This window comes from Mesoplodon bidens (genome assembly GCF_964165515.1).
Source record: "Mesoplodon bidens genome assembly, chromosome: 2".
NCBI classification, from domain to species: domain Eukaryota; kingdom Metazoa; phylum Chordata; class Mammalia; order Artiodactyla; family Ziphiidae; genus Mesoplodon; species Mesoplodon bidens.
Window position 1 is genome coordinate 182,846,416 of NC_138177.1, and position 18,004 is coordinate 182,864,419.

The following is an 18,004-nucleotide window of genomic DNA, read 5'->3' on the forward strand; positions in this document are numbered from 1 at the left end:
AGGATTCCTTGCATGGCTAAAGCACTGTTGGGAAGCCACCAGCCCGGAGTCTCCTCTGCCCTTCCGGACCCCTCCTCACTCTGTGAACACACTTTGTCTTGCAGAAGAAGTGCTTGCTGAGAAGGAGAAGATTCTGGACAAGCTGGAGCTGAGCTTGATTCACAGCAGAGGCGATGGCAGTGATTTCAGGCCAGGTTTGGGGCTCTTGCATGTGCTCTGTCCTGTGTCCCTTGGTCTCTTGAGGGAACCATCTGGAGCCTCTTGGGCCTCTTGCAGCCTCCTGGGTACCGTCCCCTTGGCCCCAGGCCCTGATCAGAGCTGCTGGGTGGGAGCCTGGACTCGCCAGCCCCTCAGGGGACAGACCCTCCACCTCCTTTCTCCTGACCCCTCCTGTGGCCCCGGCCACCACCAGGAGGAAGGAGAGCTGGTCATAGAGTTTGGCCTGGCGCATTTGGGGTTCAGCTGGCAGCCTGTGTCCTTCTAAGTGCTGGAATGTTCTGGAACAGTCGTCCCCAGATCACAGTCCCAAGGCGGCACTGCCCTCCTTCAACATAAGCTGCATTTTCACAGTCCCCCGCATCCCCCCTGTCCCCAGGTGGTCCTGCCTTGGTGGAGGGACACTCAGGCTTGGAGCAGCCCTCCCTGCTCAGGATGGAGAGAGGGGGCTGCTGGCTTGTCTGTTTCAAATCCCTTTGGGCAGTGAGCCCCTTGCGGGTGGGGAGATATGATTCCCGCTTGCCTTTGGGTCCCCAGTGCTTGGGGGAAAGAGGCCCCTGGGCAGTGCCTTTGGGATGGATAGATGAAGGTGGGTCTGTCCTCCCACAGATGACACCAAAGCCGAGGAGAAGGAGCCCATTGAAACACAGCAAAATGGTGACAAAGAGGAAGATGAGGAGGGGAAGAGGGAGGACAAGATCGGGAAGTTCAAGTTCATGTTCAACATTGCAGACGGGGGCTTCACAGGTACTGGGGTGGGGCCGTGGGCAGAGAGCTGTGCCTGTTTGTGTCGCAGGCTTCCTGATGGTGGGTCCCAGGAGTCTGGGCAGATGGTTATATTATACTAACGTGTGAATGGTTGACAAAAATCTGCAGCATAACCTTTCCTAGTAACACTGGAACGCTGAACCTCTCGGGGTGGGGAGATGGCAGGTAGTGAGGGAGAGGCTTTCCTAGGCCCACCTCTGTGGGGGCTGGGGGGCACTTCATTCTGCTTCCCTTGGCTGGCTTCCCAGAGCTACACACACTGTGGCAAAACGAGGAACGTGCTGCTGTGTCCTCGGGGAAAATCTACGACATCTGGCACCGGCGCCACGACTACTGGCTGCTGGCAGGCATCGTGACGTATCCTTGGCCAAGCCGGGCTGGGCAGGACTGTGGACCTCAGGGAGGGTTGTGGGGCTTGTGGGGTGAGGAGTCAGGGGCTGGTGCTCCTAACCAGGTGCCAGGGACCCTTTCCTGGTGACGATGACAGTGACCGTGATTGTAACGGTAGCTTGTCCCTTTTTTTTTTTTTTTTTTGCGGTACGCGGGCCTCTCAGTGCCGTGGCCTCTCCCGTTGCGGAGCACAGGCTCCGGACGCGCAGGCTCAGCGGCCATGGCTCACAGGCCCAGCCGCTCTGCGGCATGTGGGATCCTCCCGGACCGGGGCACGAACCCGTGTCCCCTGCATCGGCAGGCAGACTCTCAACCACTGCGCCACCAGGGAAGCCTGGATGACCCCTTCTTAATCTGATTACACCTGGAAATAACCTATTTCCAAATAGGGTCACAGCCACAGGTGCTGGGGGTTAGGACTCGGATGTTTCCACCCTCTGGGTTTTGGGGATGAAGGAGTTTATCTGATGAAGCCTCGGTGCCATGTCTGGCCTCCTTGGGGCCCCTGTCGGTGTCCACTGATTGTCAAGTCACCCTTATCCACGTGTTCATCTTGCAGCCAAGTTTAATGACTGTTTGGAGAGCACAAAGCCAGGGCGCCAAACCCCAGGCTGGTCTCCCGTCCCCCACCCCATGGCCAGGTTTGCCCTTAACGGTGCCCCACCCAGGCACGGCTATGCCCGTTGGCAGGACATCCAGAATGACCCGAGATACATGATCCTCAACGAGCCCTTCAAGTCCGAGATCCACAAGGGCAACTACCTGGAGATGAAGAACAAGTTCCTGGCCCGCAGGTTCAAGGTCAGTCCTTGGCAGGGCCAGAGGCTGGGGGCGGGGTGCTGCGAGAGGGCAGGTTACATGAAGGTCTGGGGCAAAGAAATGAGCAAGCAGCAACCCCCCCACCTCCCCCCGGTATATCTGGATGCGGGCCAGACTGCCCAGGAAAGGGAGTCATTTAGTCCGTCAACGAACAGGTGCTGGGCCCTTGCTCTGGGCCAGGCCCCACTGGGCGAGTGTCCCTGCCCTGGGTGGTGGGTGCAGAGAACTCAGCTTGGCATGGGCTCTAAGGGGTGGCCCAGAGGGTGGACAGCCGGGTGAGGGTGTGTGTCCTTCCCTGCTTTCCGCCAGAGCTTTGGCCTGTGGGGGTGGGTGCTGGTGGAGGGGGGCCAGGCCAGCGCTCAGTCCCTCCCCTCCCCCCGCCCCCTCAGCTGCTGGAGCAGGCGCTGGTCATCGAGGAGCAACTCCGGAGGGCCGCGTACCTCAACATGACCCAGGACCCCAACCACCCCGCCATGGCCCTCAACGCCCGCCTGGCCGAGGTGGAGTGCCTTGCTGAGAGCCACCAGCACCTGTCCAAGGAGTCCCTCGCCGGGAACAAGCCCGCCAATGCCGTCCTGCACAAGGGTGAGCGAGCCTGCTCCCTGGAGGGGGGCCCACCTGCCTTGCTCCTGCCCAGCGGCTCCTGCCCCCCAGGTGGGGGCGTGGGGCTGGGCATAGGACATCAGAGGGGACAGGCTGTCATCCAGCCTCTGCTCTTACCTGTGGGGAAAGCGAGGCCTCTGCTTTTCTAGCCTTTTGCGGAAGCTCCGCGCCGTGCAGGCCCTGGATGGGGGGTAGGTGACATAGAAGACTATTAAGTTGTACCAGCTCGTTTATCGAGCCTTGACAATACGTGTTTTTTTTTATTTAATATTTTTTTAGTGAGAGGAGAGGACCTTTTTAAAATTAAAAAAAAAATCTTTTTATTGGAGTATAGTTGGTTTACGATGTTGTGTTAGTTTCATGTGTACAGCAAAGTGAATCAGTTGTCCGTATACATACGTCCACTCTCTTTTAGATCCTTTTCCCACACAGGTCATTTCAGAGCATAGAGTAGAGTTCCCTGTGCTGTACAGTAGGTCCCTGTTAGTTTTCTGTGTTTTATGTAGTCGTGTTTATGTGTCAGTCCCAGTCTCCCATCTTATGACAATATGCTTTAAATACGTTCTGTCTTTAATTCTTGTAATATCTTTAAGTGGTGAGGTTTCTCATCCCATTTTAAAGTCGGTGCTCGGGGAGGTGAAATAGTTGCCCAAGGTGTCCCGGGATTCACACCTTTGACCCTCGTGCTCCAGATCCTGAGGAAGTTCCCAGGCTGCCTAGGGGGAGGGGGTGAGCCAAGCTCACGTGAGGGTCCCTGGACTCTGCGGCCCCCCGCTGCCTGGGAGAAGTTTCCTGAGGCCGCTCTGTCTTGGGCGCGGACCCTGTCCCCCGCGGTGGCCAGCGCTGCAGGCCTCCCCGGGAGCCAGGAAGCTGGCTGAGGGCCCAGAGGGAAGCCCAGCGTTGGGTCAGGGTTCCTGGCTGTCATCTCTGCAGCCCTCGGGCTGGGAGAAGCTGTTGGGAAAAGCGGGCTCTTGTCCAGCAGCCGGCGGGGCTCTGCTTGGCTGGCTGGGAGGGCCGGGTGAAGGGCGCCCCCTGGTGTCCGCTGCGTGGGTGCAGTAACAGCGACACAGCCTGGTAGCTAAGTGCCCGCCTGGGTGCCACGCCCCGCGCCTCCCCTTCCCTCCCCAGTCCTGAACCAGCTGGAGGAGCTGCTGAGCGACATGAAGGCGGATGTGACGCGCCTGCCCTCCATGCTGTCCCGCATCCCCCCGGTGGCCGCCCGTCTCCAGATGTCAGAGCGCAGCATCCTGAGCCGCCTGACCAACCGAGCCGGGGACCCCACCATTCAGCAGGTCAGGGCCGGCCTGCGCCCTGGCCCCAGCCCCCCACGCACGTCCTGGGCGCCCTGGGTGGGGGCTCGGGCCGGCGCGGGACTTGGACCTTTAAACCTGAGTCCTTGCCTCCAGGGCGCTTTCGGCTCTTCCCAGATGTACAGCAACAACTTTGGGCCCAACTTCCGGGGCCCTGGACCGGGAGGGATTGTCAACTACAACCAGATGCCCCTGGGGCCCTATGTGACCGGTAGGTGCCCGTCTGCTTCCGGGCGGCATGGGCAGGGGCGCCCGCGGGGCCCCAGCCGGCCCCCCACCTCCCCCGGCAAGCCGAGCTTTCCTCTCTTTGCCGCAGATATCTAGCCGTCCCCGAGATTTCCCTCTGCTGCCGGGCTCGTTTCCAGTGGAGGTGAGGCCGCTCGTGGGCGCTGCGCCGTCCCTTGTCCCTCCTTGGCTTGGCGAGTCAGGCCAGGCCAGTACAGGCCCTGGTCCCTGTGCTTCTTCACGGCCCTGGGGCCTCGCCCCTCCACGCTCGGGGACTGTCTTGGGGCCTGTGTGTCTTCCTAGGCTTCCAGACGCTTCCCCCGGGAGCCTGGGGGGGCAGCACACGGCAGGGTGGGTGCACGTGGGCGTGCTCCCGTGTACACACGTGCGTCTGTGCGCCGGTGTGTTGGTGTGCGTGCGTGAGCCCGGCAGCGAGTCAGGGACCGTTGCCCCCAGCCTGGAACCCTGACTCCACTGTTGTGCCTGCGCTTTCCTGCCGGGTGGTGGACGCCCTGGGACGTCACCTCCCCCCAGCCGCTGCCCAGGACCGGGAGGGTGGCTCGGCGTGTGTGCGGCTCAGTGTTACCAGCTGGGAGAGGGTTTTAGTCCTGAGAAACCACCAGTCCGCTGTGGCCTCCTCCGCCCCGCTGACAGCGCCCGCTAAGCTGTGTGTCCCATCAGAACCTCGGCTTTGGCGCGGAGGCTCGGGGGCGGGGCTGTTCCGGACAGGCTGCTCCTTGGGGGCCCCGCTGCCTCCACTCCCCGGTGTGGCCGTGGCCCGAGGCTGGGAGGTCTGGGCTGTGGGACCCCCTGCTGTCAGTTGGCCACGACAGGTCGTAGTGGGTGATCTAGGGTGTTGGGTGCCACCCCCGTGGGGACCCGAGCACCCAGCTATGTGACCTGTGATCTGCCTCTTGCAGCCGCGCCTGCCGGGCGCCCTGCCCGACCCCCGCAGGAGAGAAAAGCTGCCACCTTTCTAGAGCCACGCCACCCGAGGACAGAAAGGGAAATGGAGAAATGCCACCTCGTGGGGACAAGGCCGCCTGAGCCCAGAAGTGCCACCCAAGTGCTCCCACACCACCCGGGACGCACCCCTCGGCCACCTCTGCCAGGACGACTTCCTAGAAGAGATTTCATTTCTTTGTACATCTTTTGCACTTTCCTGTTGAAGACTTGAACAAGTTTGTCTTGATAAAAGTTGAGTGACGCGTGGAGGAGTCTGACTTGCAGCACGTATGTCTCTCTCTGCCGACGGGTTCCGGACCTGAAGGGAAGCTCCTGGGAGCCCAGAGGCCGCCCACAGACTTGGCCTGGCTGAGGAGGGTGAGGTGTCTGCCCCCATCCCCCCATCCCGTCTGCACCATGCTCCAGCCCCTTGCCCATGAGGCCCCCCGGTGCTAGGTGGGTCAGGACTGGGGAACTGGCCGGCCTGAGGGTAGAGACCTGGCTGACGCCCAGCTCAGGCCAGGCCGCTTCCTGTAAGGCTGGAGACCACTAAGCATGTGCTGTCTCCGTGGGACAGGTGTCTGTCCCTGGCCCAGCCTGTCTCACAGGCCCTGGACTCTGTCGTCACCAGCGGAGGGTCTGTGGCCCCTGCCCTGTGTGGCAGGTCACTTGTTCCCCGGAGGGAAGGGGAGGGCAGAGCCTGCAGGTGTTGGCCTGGGGGCTGCGGGAGCCTTTGTCTCAGGCCTCCATGGGAAGGGGTGTGCCCTCCCTCTGCCGGGGTGTGGCTAGCGTTCCAGCAGGGAGGGTCACAGCAGTGCTGAGGGGGGCCCAGGAGCCCCTGGTCCTGCCCTGTGCCCTGGGAGGCCCATCAACCCCACCTCCAGGTACACTCCCCATGCGATCTCCTGGCCGCAGATGTGGAGAAACCAGGCCACACGCTGGAGCCTGGACTTATCCCCCCCTCTACTCTTGTCCCTGGAGAGGCCTTGATCTGGGCACTTGCCATCTGGGATGGGCCACGACTGCCCTCGCTGTGTTCTCGGAAGGCTTGGGGAAAGCTTGGAGGCAGGGGACTGGCCCCAGTGACCTCTGCAGTCTTCCCAGCTGGAGCACCCCCAGCTTCCTGCCTTGTTTCCTGCCAGTAACGCCCCACTGTGGTGGTACGCTGTGATGGCCCCAGTTTGGAGGGGAGGAACCGGCCAGGGCCTGGGGCCTGTCTGTGTCTGACGTTCCCTCTGGCGCAGCCTGGAAGGGAATTCCGAGCCTTGAGCAGGGAGGGGCCTTCCTGGCGTGGAGCCCTGGGCGCAGAACCCTGTTTGAGAGAGAAACAAGCTGGGCCTGGGGGTGGAGGCACCAGGGAGGTTCTGTTCTGCTCCCTGGCCAGGACTGGGGCCAGGATTTGGGGGTGTCTTGGGGACACGGCCACTGGCCAGCCCTCCCAGAGCCCAGATGTCCTCAACTGTAAATGGCTCTCCCTGAACCCCTAGAGGGCTGGACCCCCAAGGCCCCTGCCATCTCCAGGCTGGCCAACCCTGGCATTGCTGGTGGGAGGAGTGGGGGGGGGCACAGGTGTCCAGGACACATGTGAAGGCCTTCCAGGCCTCCCGGAAGGGTGGGGTCATTCCTGTCCCCTATGGTTTATCCAGTGCCATGTGTACACGCGTGGTCCTCTGACCCGTGCCCCCCGCAGAGGTTCCGGCTCAGGCCACGGGCAGCGTGACCACCAGGAGCCCCCGCCACGGGGCCGTGTGACTCTGCCCTCTCAAGCAGGCAGTCAGCCTGCCAGACTGGCTGGCCTGGTGGGGAACACAGTGGATGGGTCCTGAACGTCAGGTCAGGGGGCACATGGTAGAGGACAGGGGTCTGTGTTGTCCCCACTGCGTCACTCCAAGGGCAGGTGGTCCTTCCCCTGCCAGCCCTTGATCCCCAGCAAGCTTCCCTCTGCCCTTCCGTTTCTGCTCCTTCCCAGGCCTCCGCCCTTTTCCTTTACCAGCCAGAGCCAGGCACCCACGGATGGCCTGGCCCCCGGCACTGCCTGGTCCAGGGAGGGCTCAGCTCTCCAAGACCAGCACCTGGGAGGCCTGGGAGGGGGTGCTGTGGACAGCTGGGGAGTGGGTTTCTGGCTGACTGGTTTTGGAGAGGAAAAAGGATCTTAAGAATGTTTTCTTCTTGGTTTATCAAGTTATCTCCTGCCGGAAGTTGTAGTGGTGGGGAGGGGGCGTCGGCCACCCACGGTCTTCGGCATCTTCAGGCTGGGTTTGGTTTTTGCCGCGGGCAGAAGGAGAGTGGTCATGTGCAAGCGGAAGCCAAAAGTGCCAGCCCGCATTTTTGTTTCCAGCCCCCTTATTATTTAGACCAGTGCTGAGTAGGCTTTCTGTTGAACCATCTTGGGGCCACAGTCTCGGAAGGTGTGGCCGGCCGGGCTCCTGGGTGACCAGGGGAGTTCGGGCTGGACTGACTGTGTCCAGGGGTCCCCTTGCACACGCCCACCACGGAAGCACATCCTGAGACGTCCTGTGCAAGGGGGCCCTCCCTGCAAGCCGCCTTCAGAAGCTCCTTTGTTTTCTGCAAGTGATGACCATGGTCCTGTTCTGCTGGTACCACGACTCGTGCAGCCACCTGCCCTCCTGCTGGTTGGGCGTCCCTTCCCAGGGTCCTCTGGGGACTCCCTGGCCCAGGTCAGGGGCTGGCTGAGTCTTGCCCCAGGGACACCTGTAGCCCTTGCTGCCAGGTGTTGGGTCCCAGGGATGCTGAGGGCCTGAGGGGATCGTGTAGAGGGTAGGCTCGGGGACTTCTGGAGTGTGCCCAGAGTGGGGTGGCAGGAAGGAGCTTGACTGGGAGGTGGGGGCTGAGGTCTTGGCCCAGCCACGGTCCAGGGTCCCCCCTCCGTACCTGCAGCTGTCCTGTGCCGACCACTATCTCTGTCGAGGAAGCTGGCTCCCGCCCCATTTTATATTTCTGGAAGTTTACAGTCGTGGTGCATCAGCCCAAAGTCATTGGCTTGTGTTTTGGGATTTTTTTCTTAGTTTTCAGATTTTTTTTAAACAAAGTATTTTTTTAGGTGCGATAACCCAGAAAGGGCCCGTTGGGTGTGTGTGTGTGTCCTGAACCCCCGATATTGAGCTGGGAGCCTGAGCCTCCCATGGCTCCTCTGTGCCTGGGGTTGAGGGGAGGGGTCCACCCCCCCTGCCCGTGCATCGGTGCGTGGGAGGATAAGGGAGCAGACGCCTGCACCCAGGCCGGCATCTGGCCCAGCTGAGAGGGGCCGGCCCCTTGCCTGGTAGAGCCCCCAGCTGGCGAAGGGGCCGGGGCGCTGGGGCAAGTCGGGACGGTCCCAGCCAGGCAGCCGGAGCTGGAGGCTGAGCCCCTGTGTGTAGTCACCTGTCCGGTCCTCGGGAGGATGTGTAGGAGGCTCGACAAAGACTGTAACCGACCCGGTTCCCTTTACTTTGTACTCTGTGTATGTCTTGGTTTTCTGTGTTTTAATAAATCCTTTGGGAAAGGATTGGATCAAAGAGTGTTTTCCTAGCTTCTCACTGATCTAGGATGGGGGTGGCCGGGGAAGGATGTGAGGGGGATGTCATCTAAAGCCACCTCCCACCTGAGGAGACACAGCCCCATGAGGCTGAAAGGCTCGCTGGGAAGGGGGCGCCCCAAAAAGGGGTGTTCAGGGGTGGTGCCCGGCCCTCCCACCTGCCCCCTGAAACAGCACTGCTCAGAGGAGCACTGAGTCCCCAGAGACGGCCCACAGGCCTCCCTGGACCCTGACCTCTCTGTCCCCAGGCGGGTCCAGCAGCCTCTCACCAACTTCCATCCCTGAATCACTTGGGAGAGAAGGGGTCTTGGTGCCCAATATTTGTTGTTTTTTTTTGCGGTACGCGGGCCTCTCAGTGCCGTGGCCTCTCCCGTCGCGGAGCACAGGCTCAGTGGCCATGGCTCACGGGCTCAGCCGCTCCGCGGCATGTGGGATCTTCCCGGACCGGGGCACGAACCCGTGTCCCCTGCATCGGCAGGCCGACTCTCAAACCACTGCGCCACCAGGGAAGCCCTCGGTGCCCAATCTTTGCCTCTCCCCCAGGGCCCCTTTCTCCCAACCTCTGCTCGGCTCCGGTTGGCTGGCCTCTGCAGGGGGCAGCCTCCTCCCCCTCCCACTGCCCTTGGCCCAGCCCTGACCCCGAGGACCCCGCAAAGGAGGGGAGCAGACCCTGACGGGCGTGGGTTTTATTTTGTCCATAAATACGGCGCTGCGTCTCCACTGAGTGTCATTTGGAAGTGCGTACGGCATCTGCCTGTGTAGGGGATGCAGTGAGCTGAGGAGCCACAGTCATTAAAATAAAGGTGGGGGGAGAAAAATAGCACATTATTTACATGACTGGAGAGAACAGAAGACAGAGCAAGCCCCCCTCTCGTCCTCGGGACCTTGAATTTGCCGTAGATTCAGGGTGAAAAATGCTGGGGGCTCTGTGTGTCATTAGCAAGGAAGACTGGTCCTGCCCTGACCCAGACTGGGCCTGCCCTGACCCAGACTGGGCCTTCATCCCGTGTGGGGCACTGCCAGGTGGACCCCTGGGGGCAAACTCTGCTTCAAGGGGAGGGTGAGAGGCTGGCTGGCAGCTGGGGCGCTTGGCGGGCTTCCCCTCAAGCAGTGGGGTGCGGCTGGCTGGTCTGAAACCCATGCCGGGCGGGGCCCAGGCTGCCCCTCCAGGGCCTGCCTCGGCCCGGCTCTTCTGTTTCTAGGCTCTGACCACCCCTGGGCCCCACTCCACTGTTTCCCCACTCCAGCACTCCCCAAGTCGGGGGACCCTCCCTGAGGAAGCAGGGTGGCATCCCTCCACACCCACTTGCAGGGGGGATACAGAACCAGGCCGTGGACGGTGCCCCAGGGCCGGGAAGCTGCTTGGGTCTTTGCGCTGGGCATTTAGGCCTTGGTAGAGCTCAACCCTGGGGGCCCTTGTCTCCCTCCGTCTGGGAAACATGCAGCCAGTGGGCTCAGCCTTCCCAGGTGTGGCTCATGGGGTGGGGGGGGCAGTCCCGACCTCGGCCCCGATTGCACACCCTGGTCCCTCTTCCAGCAGTGGGTGGGCAGGGTGACAGCTGTGTGGAGGGGGCCCAGCCATCTCGCCAATGAGCGGCCGGTAACGTGGCCCCTGAGCACGGCCAGCTGCTGGGACTGCCCGGCCCGGAGCACTTGGTCCCCGCCAGGATGGGCCTGGGATGAAAGCCGCCCCACTGCAGTGTCCTGTCCTCAGAGCCAGATCCCACTGTGTGATGGTGGGGAGTGGCTGGGGATTCTGCTGGGACAGGCTTGTCCCCTCCTCCACACCCACAGGCTGAAGCGTGCAGGGGACTTGGTGAAGAGGACCCCCAGGGGCCTGGTCTACACATGAGGGAGAAGGTTCTAGACTCCAGGGCCAGCACAAAGGTCAGGAGTGGAGGAGGGTCGTCCCCCCCCCCCCACTTTTGTGGCTTTCTTAAAGCCAGTTTCCCAGGCCTCGGCTCAGCCAGGACTGGATGGCGGCCCCTCTGAGAGTAATGGCAGAGAGGGGCCTCTCTGGAGGGCAAAGCGGGATGGGCTGTGTCTGCCCAGGGGCACAAGGGCCCGTATTCGGTGGGCTGGGGCGTCTGCAGAGCCTGGCCCCCAACTCCCACCTGCCACGGCCAGCAAAGGCTGGGTGTTGCTCAGGACTATGGGGGCTGCGGCTCCTGGCGGCCGGCCCACCTCCCCGCCTCCATCCCTGCAGCCCCAGGCCCGGCTGCAAAGGGGCTGACACTTGTGAATGTCCCGCCCTCCCTCCCTGTCCCACATCTGTTCCAGGCTTGGGGGGAGGGGAGGCTGGTGTGGACAGGAATGACCGACCCTAGCCATCCCTCCATCTTCGTGGGCTGTGTGGAGGTGTCCTGGGGGTGGCACTGCTGCCCTGGTTACAAGCTCTGAGCACCCAAGACACAGCACCTCACCCCACCTGGTCTGAGGCCTCGCAGGGGACACTGCTCCACGGGGAGGCTCCCAGGGTCTTTTCCTAGACCGCGGGGGCTGCTGCTGGCTGGCCCCCCAGGCCCCAGGCACGCAGCACAGAAAACCCCAGGGACTCTCCCTCGTTGAAAGGGTCCCAGCACGTTCTCTCTGCAGACCCCAAGGCCACCACCCTCGGGGCACAGCAGAGGCTGGCTACCTGGTGTGTGCTCAGCAGCCACAGTCCAGCTGAGCACGTATGACCTCGGGGCCTTCTGGGGCGAGGACAGAGGGGTGGAGGACTGGGCGCCTGGCAGGGAGGGAGGGCCCGGGGGGCCCTGGAGGGAGCCCTGGACTGGAGCCCAGGCACTGGGGCTCATCAACTGTTGGCGGGGAGGAAGCCGGGGGGGCGAGGAGCTTGAAATCAGAGCCCCCCAACTTTTTGTGGGTCCCAAACTGAAGGGCAAATCTCCCTGGATCCCTGCCCCTGGCAGCAAGGTGTGTGTGTGGGGGTCAAGGGGCAGTTCGGAAGGCCCCTCGGAGACACACTGGGGCGGGTGGTTGGGAGAAGGGGCTGGGGGAAGAATCCGAGGTCAGGCCCGAGGAAAGTACCTGGAGCCCTTGGCAAGAGGGGGAATGAGGGAGACCCCAGAGGGGGGCCTGCCCTGACCAGGGCCCCGCCGAGGGGCCACAGGAAGAGGCAGACCCGGCTTCCTCTTCCCTTCCCCAATGCCGGATGGGGTTCCCAGCAGAGGAGAGGCCAGCTCTGCCTGCCCCCAGGCCCCAGCTGGTCTTGGCCTGGCCCGGACTTGTGTCTCTGAGACGGCCCGTGGCTGGGCGAAAACATGGTGGTTTCTTGGAGGAGGAGCAGAGACGGCAGGCTTGGGCGGGACCGCACGAGTGCCTTCGAATCCCTGCCGACTCCCTGACACGGACCCGACATCGGTCCTGCGAAGCAGCGGGTGGTGTGTGGCAGCGACTTCTGCGATCTTTTCCCGGTGACATCTTGGTGTGTTGTTTTGTTTTTGAAGCAAACCACACTCTTGACTTGGCTTCAAAATAGCTTAAGCGAGCTAACAGAGAGGCTAGGAGGGAAACGGAAACCGTCCAGGCAAACGGCCGGGGGCTTCTTAGGATCTGTAGTCCTTTTTGCTGTAGGGTTTATTGCCCAAAATGCTATCGATCTCGTGGATAATGGAAGACGACAGTTTTGGAAGGACCTGTGTGCAAAGATGGGAGCTATTCAGAATCTACCACCAAGACTGGCCTGGCCTGCAGGTGAGGTGGGGTGTAATGGAGCACGGCCCTATGGGGCCTTCCTGGAGCACAGCTCCACCCCTCCACCCCACAACGTCCTACGCCAGCCTGTCATCTGTAGAAGAACTTTAGCCCAAGAATAAATTTAATCGGAGAAGTGAGAAAATGCAAAAGCAAAGAAAAGCAGTCAAACGGGACAAAATAATAACGGTTTAGCCATTAAACAAAGTCAAGGACTTTTAGTCCCTCTGCAAGGGCTATAGGTCATATTCTGAGCCATGTCCTTTGAGCTGTTTTGCAGCTACTGAAACCCCCACCAGGTGTAAAAAGTAACCACATGATGACCAGACTGTAGCCATGAAATAAGCTGCTCCATCCTGCACAATTCCAAGAACTGGCCTCAGGGAAATGGGAACAAACTGACCCTGGAGTTGAAGATTAACTGTACTTAAAACAATCAGGTGGTCCTGCTCAGATGACCACATGACCAATTTCAAGATGACCGTCAGACCTAACTGTGCTGCTCTGTACATCGCCTTCTCCCTCTGCCCACAAAGCACCCCTGAAACTCCCCTTTAAAAGCTCTTGCCCCCGATCGACACCGGGAAATTGGATCTTTGGGACGTGAGTCCAGCTTCTCCCAGGATCGCCAGCTTCCTCAATAAAGCTACCTTTCCTTTTACCCAAACTTGTCTCTCAGTATTGGATTTTTCTTTTTTTTGGCCGCGCCGTGCAGCTTGGGGGATCTTAGTTCCCCAGCCAGGGATAGAGCCCATGCCCCCTGCAGTGGAAGGGCAGAGTCCTAACCGCTGGACCTCCAGGGAAGTCTCAGTACTTGGATTCTTGAGTGACGAGCAGCTGAACCTGAGTTCTGTAACAGGGAGACATTCTTCCCACCGCCCGCTGGCCCCAGACTGTCCTGCTCTCATTGCATGCGGCTCCTGAAGCAGATGGGGGCCATGCTGCTTCTGTATTCCAGAAGGTTTGGGGCAGAGGGAACCTGCCCTGGTCTAAGCTCTGCCCCTCAAATGGAAGGACAGCGACGGCATAAAATGCAGATTCCAGGACCAGAACACCTGATAATCCACACCCCCAAACTGCTTTTTCCAGCCGTCTTGACCTCAGTCAACAGCAACGTCCCCCTTCCAGGTGACAAACCCCAGGGGCTGTCTGACCTGCTATCCCGCACCCTCACATCCAGTCTGTCAGCCAGTCCTGTTGGTCCATCTTCCAGAACATCCAGATGATCCAACCAGCTGTCCATCTGCACCACGGCCATCCCTTGCCCCAACACCGACATCACTTCCCAGCAATCTCCGTGCTTCCCTTCTCCCCAAACTCTTTCCTCCACTCAGCAGCCAAAGAGCGACAGGGAGCCTTTGAAAATCTAAGTTGGACCCTGCCCCTCCTCGGCTCCCACCTCACGGGACCATTGCCGAAGTCCTGAGAGGGCATGCAGTGGCCCGTGGGTCTGCCCCCGCGCCGAGCTCATCTCCCGCCCCTGCCCCTTTGCTCTGGGCCCTCTGGCCTCATTGCTGTCCGGGGCTCGTGCCCACCCGGCACCTTCACATCAGCCTGGAGCGTTCTTCCCCTGAGTATTTGCACTGCCCACTCCTCATCCTTCAAGCCTTTGCTCACAAGTCACTTTGTCAACAAGCCTACCCTCCAGCCCCCTTCAACCTGGGTCCACGGCTCCCCCCTCCCCGCCCCTGCTGGATACCCCCGACCTTGCTCCAGGTTTCTTTTTCCAGAGTCCTTATCACCCTCCGACACATATTCTAATCTTATTTCTCGCATTTAGTGTTTTCCGTCTGTTCCAGCTAGAAAGCCAGCTCTTCGAGAGCAAGGCTTTTTGGTGGTTCACTGCTGTAGCCCAGGTGCCTTGAACAGTGTCCGGTATGTAGTAGGTGCTCAATAAGTACGTGCTGGACAGATGACTGGCTGAGACCCTGAGCTCTGCCCAGGGCCTGCAAGGCTGGCGGCCCCCACTCACCTGTATTGCTCCAATATTCTCCATCAGCTGGTCTGCGCTGGAAGCGCCCAGGAGCACAGAGCTGACCCCCTCGTTCCTCAGGCACCAGGCTGGGGGGCAGCAAGACCAGAGGTGAGGGAGGCCCACCCACGGCAGGGCCCTCTCTGGTTCTGCCCTGACCCTGCCTAGGCCAGCCTCCTGGGCATGGGGCTGAGGGTGCCCAGGAGCGGCCTGGCAAACCAGGGGCTCAGCAGTGCTGGAGGAACCCTGGCACCAACTGCCGCCAGTGGAGAGATGGCCCAAGTGCTCAGGGACCCCCCCATCCTCTCCCCACGAATGTAGGAGCCCGTTACCCACAGCTGGCTGGTGGAGGGGGTGTGGCCCGAGCACTCAGGGACTCCTGACATCTCCCTGGGACACCGGTCTCCACCTTGCTTCCCAGCCTCTCACCTATGGCCAGCTGGGGGAGGGTGCAGCCCAGGCGCTCGGCGATGGCCTGCAGCTCCTTCAGCTTGGCCTGCTGGCGCCGGCCCTCCTCACTCAGGATCTTGTCCTTCAGCCACTGGTAGCCCTGGTTGTGGGGTGGAGGCACAGCACAGCCCACAGGTGAGGGCAGGTCACCTGGACCTCTGTGTGCATGGCACAAAATGTTGATTTGGGGCACGGCAGCACCCCCCGGCCCCGGCCTAACCATGTCCTGCTGTGGTCCAGACCTGGGCAGTTGGAAGGATGGGAACCGTTGCATCTGAAGCCTGTGGGCTGTCGGGGAGCTGAGGCCAGGCCCCTGAGCCTGGACAAGGAGGTGGATAAGCCGACCTTCCCTTCTCCTGGGAGGCTGGGCGGCCCAGGAGGTGTGCCCACAGCAAAGTCAGGGAGCCCCTTGGGAGGCCTGCTGGGGGCTGGGCAGGGGTGGGTGGGGCAGGCCATCCTGCTCTTGAATCTGGGGCTGGGGTCTCCAGTACTGGCTCGGCCCCGGCCTGGGCAGACCTTTCTCTCCCTGCTCCTTGTCCCCCAACCCCTGCAGCCTGCAGACCCTCCTGAGTCCCCACTCCGAGATGTGTGTGTGTGTGCGCGCACGCGCCTGTATGTGGGCCGGGGGGACTTGTCCCGGGGGGCATCTCTGAGTGACACTGAAGAAACCCCACAGCTCTCAGCCCAGAGGTCTCAGGGATGGGCCAGAGAGAGTGTGCGGGGTGTCTACAGGGGGAAGAGGCATCCCAGGGGGCACACGCAGATCCAGAGCAGGTTGTGAGGGCTGAACCTGGGGGGAGGGCAGGAGGGCGGGGGAGTGAGGGGCTTCTTCACCTGGGGGATGTCCCACAGGTGGGTAGCCTTTCTAGACATGGGGTCAGGCCAGCTGGGGCTCCAAGTTCCCATGCTCCGAACCTTCCCGCAGACAGTGGCCCAGGGAAGCCCCGCCCAGCACCAACGTGTCTGCCCAAAGGCCCCACCCCTCCAAAATGCCTGTCCCCTCCCCCAGCCCGGCCGCTCCTTTACCTTCAGGGAGGCTCTCGAGTAGGGCGGGATGCCACCGTCGTACTTCCCGGACACGATGCCGCAGGCCAGAGGGGACCAGGTCATGGCGCCCACTCCTGGGAGAGGAAAGCCGGACGAGGTCAAACGCAGGGTCCCGAGGAGGGGAGGGGCGGGGCGAGGGGAAAGGGGCGGGGCAGGGCAGGGGCGAGGGGCGGGGCGAGGGGATCTGGGATGGGGTTGGGGCGGGGCTGGGGAGGAGACGGAGCGAGGGAGAGGGTGGGGTGGGGCGGGGCCGGGAGGGGAGCCCACCTATCTTGTGGAAGAGCTCGGGAAGCTGCACCTCCACCTTTTCGCGCTGGAACATGTGATACTCGGCCTGCTCGCAGATGGGCGGGATCAAGTTGAACTGCCGGGCAACGGAGTAGGCCTCCTGGGAAAAGCAAAGAGGGGCATGGAGGGTCCCTGCCGGTCAGCGGTTCTGGGGGGCCTCCGGGACAGCAGGGAGAAGACACAAAGGCATCCCCAGGAACGGCTGTACCGCCTGCCCCTCCCCTCTCCTCTCAGCTTTCCTGGGAGCCTGTTAGGCCCCCCTCCACGCGTGGAGAAAAGTGAGTGGGTTGTGGGACCCCAAGGCTGAAGGGATTTGGGGGAAAGCACAACTCAGCAGTGAGGCTTGGGTTCTGGCACTTACTGGCCGGGTGTCCTTGGGTAAGGGGCTCAGCCCCCGGTGCCTCAGTTTCCCCATTTGTCATGAGGGTCAAATGAGTCAACAGTGTTGGCAGCCCTCAGGACAGTGCCTGCCTGTTAGTGGTTTTATCATGATTGTCACTGTAGGGCCTGGACCCAGGATGATGGGAGGGGCAGAAAACACTAGGTCAGGAGGGGAAAGTGGCCGGCATCAGCCCATTTCTGGGACTTGGAGGTCAAGGCCTCCACTCTGCAGACAGGATGGGTGTGAGCTCCTGGGGAAGCCCGTCTGCCAGCCTGAGAGGCCCTTTCCCCTTTAGCTTGAGACTCAGCTTTCACATCTGTAAAGTGGGGATGAGAGCCTGACACCTCAGTGAGCTCTGTGCTGGGTCCAGGCAGCTTCAGAAAAATGCCAGATGATCATTAATGCTGCAAACTCCAAAGGCCGATTGATACCATGGGCTTCTAAAGTTGTCTGTAACTTGAAATGAAAATCCTGCTTAATTTTTTTTTTTTTTGGATGAACCAGAAATCTGGGGCTCACTAGAGGAGAAACCCCCTAGCAGGGATGCCAGGACGTGGGAAATTCTGGTGGGTGGGGCATGGGAAAGGCTGAGGTTGGGAGGAGGCCTGGAGGCAGGGGTGAGGGGGCCAGCCTGAGAGCTAGTCCTGCGAAGACGCAGTCCCCAGGCCTCTGCCCTCCCCCCACCAACCAGCTGCCTGCCTCTGAGAAGCCACCCTGCCGACCCTTCTGGGATACCCCAGAAATATTATGAAACATCTGTCACCCTCAGCTACTGATGGCTCCCGTGGAGGGAAATGACAAGGAAGGGGATGCCTTCCTGAAAGTGCAGGTGAGGAGGAAACATCATGGATTATGAGATGGAAGCCCAGGCTCTGAACTGCACAGCCTGAGCATCCATCTTGGCATGGGCTGTGTGACCTTGGGTGTGTTACTTAACCTCTCTGTGCCTCAATGTCCACATCTGAAAAACAGGATAACAGTAGCACTTACCTCATAGGGCATTGTGAGGATTAAATGGGAGTCAGTCCACATGAAGCCCTCAAATCTAACGGGATCTGGAATACCACAAGAGCTCAGCACGGTGGCTGGCACTGTCACTGCTGCTGAGCACTGGCTGAGCTCCAGGACCCCCGCTAAGAGCTTCACACCTGTTCTCTCAGATAATCCTCACAACAGACTCATGACGGGGTAGGTTGTTCTTGCAGTCTTGATCTACAGGTGGGGAAACTGAGGCTCAGAGAGGTGGAACCATCTGTCCGGGGCCACGCAGTGCTGGGATTCAAGCCCAGACCCCTGTCTGCAGGGCCTGCGGACATCACTGCCATATGTCACCATACTCTCCCTCCCCATAGTACCCA

General features: G+C 61.1%; 2 protein-coding genes across 5 annotated transcripts in view; one reads left to right on the forward strand and one right to left on the reverse strand.

The window, feature by feature from the left end:
• Window positions 1–8,761, forward strand: part of CHD5 (chromodomain helicase DNA binding protein 5) — a 64,778-nt gene extending 56,017 nt beyond the window's left edge. Inside the window, exons 34-42 of one of the 2 annotated variants that reach the window (XM_081224499.1) lie at window positions 105–194; window positions 826–963; window positions 1,233–1,341; window positions 2,043–2,175; window positions 2,583–2,778; window positions 3,925–4,088; window positions 4,203–4,317; window positions 4,423–4,476; window positions 5,252–5,278. In XM_081224499.1, coding sequence (XP_081080625.1) covers window positions 105–194; window positions 826–963; window positions 1,233–1,341; window positions 2,043–2,175; window positions 2,583–2,778; window positions 3,925–4,088; window positions 4,203–4,317; window positions 4,423–4,430 — 953 coding nt within the window. In that variant the 3' untranslated portion in view covers window positions 4,431–4,476; window positions 5,252–5,278. Of the gene's footprint in view, window positions 1–104; window positions 195–825; window positions 964–1,232; window positions 1,342–2,042; window positions 2,176–2,582; window positions 2,779–3,924; window positions 4,089–4,202; window positions 4,318–4,422; window positions 4,477–5,251 lie in introns of both variants that reach the window. The other variant, XM_081224500.1, reaches the window with a different exon arrangement.
• A 1,023-nt stretch (window positions 8,762–9,784) lies between these two features.
• The window catches only part of KCNAB2 (potassium voltage-gated channel subfamily A regulatory beta subunit 2), a 98,554-nt gene continuing 90,334 nt past the window's right edge, over window positions 9,785–18,004 (reverse strand). For all 3 annotated transcript variants that reach the window (XM_081225302.1, XM_081225301.1, XM_081225303.1), the window contains 5 exons: window positions 16,244–16,364; window positions 15,956–16,050; window positions 14,909–15,029; window positions 14,480–14,568; window positions 9,785–12,449 (listed from right to left, as the gene is read on the reverse strand). In XM_081225302.1, the coding sequence (XP_081081428.1) occupies window positions 12,360–12,449; window positions 14,480–14,568; window positions 14,909–15,029; window positions 15,956–16,050; window positions 16,244–16,364 (516 nt within the window). In that variant the 3' untranslated portion in view covers window positions 9,785–12,359. The remainder of the gene's footprint in view (window positions 12,450–14,479; window positions 14,569–14,908; window positions 15,030–15,955; window positions 16,051–16,243; window positions 16,365–18,004) is intronic.